Here is a 9,851-nt window from a genome sequence, read left to right on the forward strand (position 1 = left end):
TGAAAGCTCGTGGTTCCTTTTAACATGAGTCTTCAATATTCCCAGGTAAGAAGTTTTAGGTTGTAGTTATTATAGGAATTATAGGACTATTTCTCTCTATACCATTTGTATTTCATATACCTTTGACTATTGGATGTTCTTATAGGCACTTTAGTATTGCCAGTGTAACAGTATAGCTTCCATCCCTCTCCTCGCCCCTACCTGGGCTCGAACCAGGAACACATCAACAACAGCCATCCTCGAAGCATCGTTCCCATTGCTCCACAAAAGCCGCAGCCCTTGCTGAGCAAGGGGAACAACTACTCCAAGTCTCAGAGCGAGTGACGTCACCGATTTAAACGCTATTAGCGCGCACCCCGCTAACTAGCTAGCCATTTCACATCAGTTGCACCAGCCTAATCTCTGGAGTTGATATGCTTGAAGTCATAAACAGGGCAATGCTTAAAGCATTGCGAAGAGCTGCTGGCAAACACACGAAAGTGCTGTTTGAATGAATGCTTACGAGCCTGCTGGTGCCTACCATCGCTCAGTCAGACTGCTCTATCAAATCATAGACTTAATAACACACAGAAATACGAGCCGTTGGTCATTAAAATGGTCGAATCCGGAAAATATAATTTCGAAAACAAAACGTTTATTCTTTCAGTGAAATACGGAACCGTTCCGTATTTTATCTAACGGATGGCATCCCTAAGTCTAAATATTGCTGTTACACTGTACAACCTTCAATGTTATGTCATAATTATGTACAATTCTGGCAAATTAATTACGGCCTTTGTTAGGAATAAATGGACTTCACACAGTTCGCAATGAGCCAGGCGGCCCAAAATGCTGCATATACCCTGACTGCTTGCACGGAACGCAAGAGAAGAAACACAATTGCCCTAGTTATAAGAAATTCATGTTAGCAGGCAATATTAACTAAATWTGCAGGTTTAAAAATATATAATTGTGTATTGATTTTAAAGAAAGGCATTGATGTTTATGGTTAGGTACATTGGTGCAACGGCAGTGCTTTTTTCGCAAATGCGCTTGTTAAATCATCAGTCGTTTGTCGAAGTAGGCTGTGATTCAATGAGAAATTAACAGGCACCGCATCGATTATATGCAACGCAGGATACGCTAGATAAACTAGTAATATCATCAACCATGTGTAGTTAACTAGTGATTATGTTAAGATTGATTGTTTTTTATAAGAAGTTTAATGCTAGCTAGCAACTTACCTTGGCTTCTTGCTGCCCTCGCGTAACAGGTAGTCAGCCTGCCATGCAGGCTCCTMGTGGAGTGCAATGTAAGGAAGGTGGTTAGAGCGTTGGACTAGTAACCGGAAGGTTGCAAAAACGAATCCCCGAGCTGACATGGTAAAAATCTGTCGTTCTGCCCCTGAACAAGGCCGTTAACCCGCCGTTCCTAGGCCGTCATTGAAAATAAGAATGTGTTCTTAACTGACTTGCCTAGTTAAATAAAGATGTAAAAAAAAAAGTCGAAATCGGTGTCCAAAATGACCGATTTCCGATTGTTATGAAAACTTGAAATCGGCCCTAATTAATCGGCCATTCCGATTTAATCGGTCGACCTCTAATCACTTCCTCTCCCTTTCTGGCTGCATCTCAATAGTCGAAAGCGGTTTCCTTTCCGTGTTTCCTCACCTTCACTGATGTGAAAGCAATGTCCTCTATTATACTTCTATATTTTGTGTTATCAGAAAGGACTACTATAGATCCTAAAGTTTTTACACTATTGGGATGCCCATCTTGTTTTTTTAATAAATCTGCTGCTTCTCTATACAGTGGCCTGTCCTCTTGTCTCCATCTCTCTCTCTTTCCCTAACATGTCTCTCTCTCCTCCCCTCCAGAGCGGCCCCAGACTCAGCCCCAGGTGGGGGAGTGGTGCGTACTGGGGGTAAAGACCCTGCTGGACGCAGGAAGGACGAGACCAAACAGAAACCCAAGGAGAAGGAGAACGCTCTGTTGCAGTTTGACCTAAACAACTATGCCAGTGAGACAAATGCGCGCACACACACAGACGTACACACCTGCTATCCAGTAGGGATGTAAAGATTCACCCATACTCATCGGTCCCCGGTTTWAAAAAATTAAGATGTGAGTGTATCAGTCTGCGGGAGCCCTGACTAATCCAAACGAAGCATGCATCAGTAAGAGAACCGATCCAAACGTTATGAATCGCCGGGTTCACAAGTTTATTTAATTTTTTTGTTGTTGCCTCGTTCCAAAAATACCTGATCTGTTGACTGAATTGATGCATCCTCTCCTTCAGCCTATCAAACTTTTATGCAAGTACAGTAACTGAGAATGACATTGATCTACAAGTCAGATAACTGTGTGCACAGTGCGGGAGACTCAGCTGCTCGCGCCAATGAGAGCGTAGTCCTCTGTTCTAATATTTGTAGGCTACACCTTCAGCATGTAACTATTTCCCAGGGCATTGCTGTAAATGAGAATGTGTTCTCAGTTAACTTACCTGGTAAAATAAGGGTAAAATAAAAAATTAAATAAAGCATTCAGATGTTTGTAAAATGGCTTTTGCAATATTGAGGGACAACCAATGTAATTGTTACCAAATGCGCTGTAGAAAATTGCGTTTTACCGGTGGAGCTGTGTAGGCTACCGCTGATTGGGGCTTTTCATTGCCAGGCTCACCTTTTTATAAAATATTTTTGTTAGTTCTGCTACAGTCAGTCAGTGCATTTGGTCACTTTTACATGAACAGGGTAAAGGTGTAATTTAAACAATAATTTTCGAGCCACACTGGTCGGAATGGGAGAAGAGGGCAGCTCTCCTCCATAAAGTTCCAAACCATTCGCTTTTGAGACTGGGTGAAATCCAAAGCTGTATTTATATTAATTGGCTATGTACATTTCATAGCTAATTTTTAAAGATAGGTATTGACATATTACTAGCTCAAAACAATTTAATCTGCTATATGACAAGTTAATCAGTAGGTGATGAGGAAGTGGGGGGACAAAACATGAATAGCCCTGCCTAATCTGATAGTGGTAGATGCCCTATGTCTCAGCTCACCCAGTACATCATTCTCACACATATTCTCACACTCTGCTCAGAGAAGTCGGCTCAGACAGATCCAGCTCATGAGCTCCATCAGTATCAGATATTAATTTAGAATGGAAAATGAATGTGTTCATGCAACAATTGTTAAAGCGACGAATCGACCTAAATCGCATCGATTCAGTCCATAAATCAAATTGCACCGAATCGTTTCAAACTAAACGTATTGTTCCTGTATCGTATCGGAACCCATGTATCTAGATTAGAGGTCGCCCGATTATGATTAACGCCGAAGCCGATTATTGGAGGACCAAAAAAAGCCGATACCAAATAATCTGACTATTTTTATATACAGTGGGGCAAAAAAGTATTTAGTCAGCCACCAATTGTGCAAGTTCTCCCACTTAAAAAGATGAGAGAGGCCTGTAATTTTMATCATAGGTACACTTCAACTATGACAGACAAAATGAGAGAGAAAAAATCGGTCGACTTCTAATCTCGATGCGTATCAAACCCCTACTATCTAGTGTCCATCAGTAAATTATATACAGTACCAGTTAAAAGTTTGGACACACCTACTCATTCAAGGSTTTTTCTTTATTTTACTATTTTCTACATTATAGAATAATAGTGAAGACAAACTATGAAATAATACATATGGAATCATGTAGTAACCAAAAAAAGTGTAAAACAAATCTAAATCTATTTTATTCTTCTAAGTAGCCACCCTTTGCCTTGATGCCAGCTTTGCACACTCGTGGCATTCTCTCAACCAGCTTCATGAGGAATGCTTTTCCAACAGTCTTGAAGGAGTTCCCACATATATGCTGAGCACTTGTTGGTTGCTATTCCTTCACTCTGCGGTCCAACTCATCCCTAACCATCTCAATTGGGTTGCCTGGTGATTGTGGAGGCCAGGCATCTGATGCAGCCCTCATCACTCTCCTTCTTTGTCAAATAGCCCTTACACAGCCTGGAGGTGTGTTGGGTCATTTTACTGTTGAAAAACAAATGATAGTCCCACTAAGCGCAAACCAGATGGGATGGCGTATCACTGCAGAATGCTGTGGTAGCCATGCTGGTTACGTGTGCCTTGAATTCTAATTAAATCACTGACTGTGTCACCAGCAAAGCACCATCACACCTCCTCCTCCATGCTTCACGGTGGGAACCACACAGGTGGAGATCATCCGTTTACCTACTCTGTGTCTCTCAAAGACACAGCGGTTGGAACCCACAATCTCAAATTTGGACTCATCAGACCAAAGGACAGATTTCCACCCATATAATGCCCATTGCTCGTGTTTCTTGGCCCAAGCAAGTCTCTTCTTATTATTGGTGTCCTTTAGTAGTGGTTTCTTTGCAGCAATTCGACCATGAAGGCCTAATTCACGCAGTCTCCTCTGAACAGTTGATGTTGCCATATGTCTGTTACTTGAACTCTGAAGCTTTTATTTTATTTGGGAATCAGGCCTTCGTGGTCGATTTGCTGCAAAGAAACCACTTCCAAAGGACACCCATAAGAAGGCAAAGGGTGGCTACTTTGAGAATCTCAAATATACAATATACTTTGATTTGTTTAACACTTTTTTGGTAACTACATGATTCCATATGTTATTTCATAGTTTTGATGTCTTCACTATTATTCTACAATGTAGAAAAGAGTCAAAAGAAAGAAAAACCTTTGAGTAGGTGTGTCAACTATTGACCTGTACTGTATATATTTTTCAATATGCTATGGGTACTGTAATGCTTTATTGGCTCAGTACTAGGGCCGGGACGATACTGGTATTGCAATGCTCGTTAGTGTCGTGGCAAGGAAACGGAACACGAAGCGAATTTAACTTCTTTAGGAAAACAGCCCTTTTGTTGGAAACAAACATTCTGTTGTCTTTATTTATTTTCCAAGCTATAGCACACACTATTTTGCATACAGCAGGAAAAAATATTGCGTTACTGGTATCGTCACAGCCATACTCAATACTGAATTTGACAGATTCTATTGTTCTAGAACTTGTACCTAGTCCATGGAACTGATTTCACTTTGTGTGCTGTCCTGTAGGTGTGGTGATCATAGATGACCATCCAGAGGTGACAACCTTAGAGGACCCCCAGTCTAACACTACAGATGACGGCTTCACTGAGGTRGTCTCACGCAAACAACAGAAACGACTACAGGACGAGGAGAGGAGGAAGAAAGAGGAGCAGACTACACAGGTGAGAGGCAGAGTGTGCAATTCACCGCTGGGAGGCAGTTATTCCTGTATTAACTAAACACAAGACTTTTATTCACACTGAGATCCATAGGACCCTAACATCCGACATCCCTAACATGTATGTCGTTGCCTTGTGTCGGTTTATAGCACTATGGGAAGAAAGGATCAGGGGAAAAGGGGAGAGGAGGAAGCAAGCTGCCACCAAGATTCGCCAAAAAACAGCAGCAGCATCATCAACAAGCATCACAACAACAACCACAGCAAGCCTCACAGCCACAGCAGCCCTCACCTCCCCCCCAACAACCCCAGCCCCTCCTATCTGCCTCCCAGCTCCCTCCCCCCTCCCAGCCTGCTGCCTCTCCCCAGACTCTGGAAGGCTCTGTGGCCACCCTACCCCCCGCCCCTACCCCCACCACTGTGGACTTCATCTCCAAGACTCCCCTTCCCTCTGTGGCCCTGCTCACGCAGCCCCACAGCACTCTCGGTACGGAACTCTGGGAGAACAAGGTGACCGGATCCACCATACTCCCTGACGTCAAGAAACGTGAGTCACACAAGTCATTTTTCACAACGAGATGACGTTTCGTTAGTTAAAACGTGTACATCTCCTGAGTAGCGCAGCGGTCTCAGGCACTGCATCGCAGCGTCACTACAGACCCGGGTTCGATCTTAGGCTGTGTCGCGACAAAGACTCATGAGGCGGCGCACAATTGGCCCAGCGTCGTCCGGGATAGGGGAGGGTTTGGCCGGCAGGGATTTCCTTGTCCCATCGCGCTCTAGCAATACCTTGTGGCAGGCCTGGTGCATGCGTGCTGACTTTGGTCGCCAGCTGTACGGTGTTTCCTCCGACTCATTGGTGCGGCTGGCTTCTGGGTTAAGCGAGCAGTGTGTCAAGAAGCAGTGCGGCTTGTCAGGGTCGTGTTTCGGAGGACACATGACTCTCAACCTTCGCCTCTCCTGAGTCCATAGGGGAGTTGCAGTGATGGGACAAGACTGTAACTACCAATTGGATATCATGAAATTGGGTAGAAAAAGGGAAATAAAAAAAATATATATACATGAGCTAGGGTTTTTCATATGCTTGGTCTCATCTGATGTGTGTGTTTCAGTTGGACCGATCAGCCCTCCTCAGCCTCCTTCAGTCAGTGCCTGGAACAAACCTCTCACCTCCTTCACTGGGACTGTCACTCCTGAGGTATGGACCTCCTCTCTTGCTCTCAATATCTCGTTTCACAACCTGTATTGTACAACAGACTGACTTGCTATGGATTCATTCTGTTTTATTGTGGCTGCAAATAAAGGGGTTGGTTAGTTAAAGTGCCTTTGTGTGTTGTAGGGAGTGAAGCCTGGCTCAGAAGGCAGTGTGGATCTAGGGATGGACAGTATCCAGTTTGGAGCCCCGTCCTCAGCTGGCAGTACAGACAGCGATGGTGTACCAGCCATGCTTGAGCCTGGACCTGACAACAAACTACCTGCTCCTAAAGAACAGAGACAGAAACAGCCCCGTGCTGGACCTATCAAAACACAGAAGGTAGGGTACTAAACACACACAAATACTCAGAAAATCCATAGTGACTGATATGTTTGTGCAAAGAATTACATTGACATGATTCTTCATATTTTCTCAACTTGAACTGTATCTCTTCTCTACTTCCAGCTCCCTGACATGGAGCCAGTAGAGCCTAAGGAGTACAAGCCTGGCCCTATTGGTAAAGAACGCTCTCTGCGTAACCGCAAGGCTAAGGACGTCCGTGTGGGGGGGGAAGAATGTCTTGATGGGGGGATAGTACCAGGAGGAGGGACCAACAGAGCAGTAGATTCCAGCCCCCCCAACACAGACACCTCTGTTCCTGAGCTAGGGGGCGATATCGAGGGGATGATCACCATACCCTCGGCTGAGTACGCCAGCAGCTCCAAGGTGAGAGGGGATGGTTGGTATGGTATACCTAATATGGCCACCAGTCTATCCACCACATTCATGAATGCTCCATTCATTCCAGTTCTATTGACTTAAACTTGTCTGCTCCTAACCCTCCCCCTGCCAGGAGTCAGTGACCGACTACACCACCCCCTCTTCCTCTCTGGCTGACAGCGTTCCTACTGGAGGGAGTAAGATGGAGGAGAGCCTGGTGGCCAACGTGGCCCTGCCTCACCCTCTCCCTCGTAGAGAGGCCTTACAGCAGAGCTCCAGCCTCAGTACTGTCTCTCCTGCTTCTGTTGACCTCACACTGAAGGTACACACACACACAACATACCCTTCTATGCATACAGTGTCTATCTGCTTCTAATACGTTATCTTATTTCTTTTGTAAGATGGAGTCAGCCCGTAAAGCGTGGGAGAACTCCCCCAGCCTGGTAGAAAAGAGTTCTCCTGTCACCTCTTCTCCCATCACCTCCTGCACCTCCTCCTCCTACTCCTCCTTCTCCTCTGTCTCCATGCCTCAGATACCAGTAGCCTCTGTCACACCAAGCACTTCTCTGACAGGTACAGTCTTTCTTTGTAAGTCAATAATACTTGTTATACAATGTTTTTACACTAATACTAAATGGATTGACGGTTGGGCAACATCACCCACATCAACTGGGTGTAGTGACATCTAGCTTCCTCCCCCCTCCATCTCCTGTCACCGCCCCCCCAGGTGCTGGGACATACACCACGTCCGCTCTGAGCACTAAGACCACCACGGCCTCTGACMCCCCCAACATCTGCAAGGTGAAACCCCAGCAGCTGCAAACTGGATCCATGGGCGGGACCAGCTTCTCCCAGCTGGGCTGTGTGGCCCCCTTGCTGCCCCAGCAGCAACAGACTCCACAGGTTTACGTCTCCCAGTCTGCAGCAGGTGAGACCTCCAACACAACTGAAGCTTTTATGCACTTAGAGGTAATCTTACCAAACTAGGTGACCTCACCAGGAGAAAGTGTGTACCTAGTTAGTTAGTGTAGCAGATACTACTAAACATGAATGAAAACAGTTCTGTTGAATGGGTATGGAGGCTTATTAGCTTTTATGATGAGACAGCCATTTAGTGTTGTGCTCCTCTCTTGTGTCGTATCGGTGACTGCTGAGTGACCCTCCCGTTGGTATGCTAGCTATAGAACTGACTACAGTGCAGTACAGTAGGCCCCATAGGGAGGTCAGCTATTAGCGTCTATCAGAGAGAGCTGAGCCCACAGGAACAGAGAAAGGTCAGTGCATTCACAATCCTTATGTGATCTGAGATGGAGACAGCTGTGCTATTACTGAAGGTAATGCTAGTGATTCAAATGTTCTCTGGACACACAATAGTCATGCATTTGTCAGGATCGTGGTGAGTTTGTGAATTTAGGAGTTTTGATCCCTTTTCTCGCTCGCTGATTCTATTTTCGCTCTCGTTCGCTCTCGTTCGCTCTCGTTCGCTCTCGTTCGCTCTCGTTCGCTCTCGTTCGCTCTCGTTCGCTCTCGTTCGCTCTCGTTCGCATTTTCTCAACTTGAACTGTATCTCTTCTCTACTTCCAGCTCCCTGACATGGAAGCCAGTAGAGCCTAAGGAGTTACAAGCTGGCCCTATTGGTAAAGAACGCTCTCTGCGTAACCGCAAGGCTAAGGACGTCCGTGTGGGGGGGAAGAATGTCTTGATGGGGGATAAGTACCAGGAGGAGGGACCAACAAGAGCAGAGATTCCAGCCCCCCCAACACAGCACCTCTGTTCCTGAGCTAGGGGCGATATCGAAGGGAGGATCACTACCCTCGGCTGAGTACGCCAGCAGCTCCAAGGTGAGAGGGGATGGTTGGTATGGTATACCTAATATTGGCCACCAGTCTATCCACCACATTCATGAATGCTCCATTCATTCCAGTTCTATTGACTTAAACTTGTCTGCTCCTAACCCTCCCCCTGCCAGGAGTCAGTGACCGACTACACCACCCCCTCTTCCTCTCTGGCTGACAGCGTTCCTACTGGAGGGAGTAAGATGGAGGAGAGCCTGGTGGCCAACGTGGCCCTGCCTCACCCTCTCCTCGTAGAGAGGCCTTACAGCAGAGCTCCAGCTCCAGTACTGTCTCTCCTGCTTCTGTTGACCTCACACTGAAGGTACACACACACACAAACATACCCTTCTATGCATACGGTGTCTATCTGCTTCTAATACGTTAATCTTATTTCTTTTGTAGATGGAGTCAGCCCGTAAAGCGTGGGAAACTCCCCCAGCCTGGTAGAAAAGAGTCTCCTGTCACCTCTTCTCCCATCACCTCCTGCACCTCCTCCTCCTACTCCTCCTTCTCCTCTGCGCTCCATGCCTCAGATACCAGTAGCCTCTGTCACACCAAGCACTCTCTGACAGGTACAGTCTTTCTTTGAAGTCAATAATACTGTATTACAATGTTTTTACACTAATACTAAATGGATTGCGGTTGCAACATCACCCACATCAACTGGGTGTAGTGACATCTAGCTCCTCCCCCCCACCCCCCCCCCCCAGTGCTGGCTACACCACGTCCTCTCTGAGCACTAAGACCACCACGGCCTCTGACCCCCCCAACATCTGCAAGGTGAAACCCAGCAGCTGCAGACTGGATCCATGGGCGGGACCAGCTTCTCCCAGCTGGGCTGTGTGGCCCCCTGCTTCCCAGC

At 46.2% G+C, this 9,851-nt stretch overlaps 1 protein-coding gene across 1 annotated transcript in view; it reads left to right on the top strand.

Annotated features, from left to right (window-relative positions):
- Positions 1-9,851, top strand: part of LOC111975967 (protein PRRC2C) — a 67,022-nt gene that overhangs the window by 31,723 nt on the left and 25,448 nt on the right. Inside the window, 9 exon segments of the mRNA XM_070447415.1 lie at positions 1,856-1,998; positions 5,089-5,243; positions 5,390-5,786; positions 6,352-6,437; positions 6,579-6,773; positions 6,900-7,160; positions 7,288-7,476; positions 7,556-7,727; positions 7,882-8,082. Of these exon segments, the coding sequence (XP_070303516.1) occupies positions 1,856-1,998; positions 5,089-5,243; positions 5,390-5,786; positions 6,352-6,437; positions 6,579-6,773; positions 6,900-7,160; positions 7,288-7,476; positions 7,556-7,727; positions 7,882-8,082 (1,799 nt within the window).

This window comes from Salvelinus sp. IW2-2015, linkage group LG16, assembly GCF_002910315.2.
Source record: "Salvelinus sp. IW2-2015 linkage group LG16, ASM291031v2, whole genome shotgun sequence".
NCBI lineage: Eukaryota > Metazoa > Chordata > Actinopteri > Salmoniformes > Salmonidae > Salvelinus > Salvelinus sp. IW2-2015.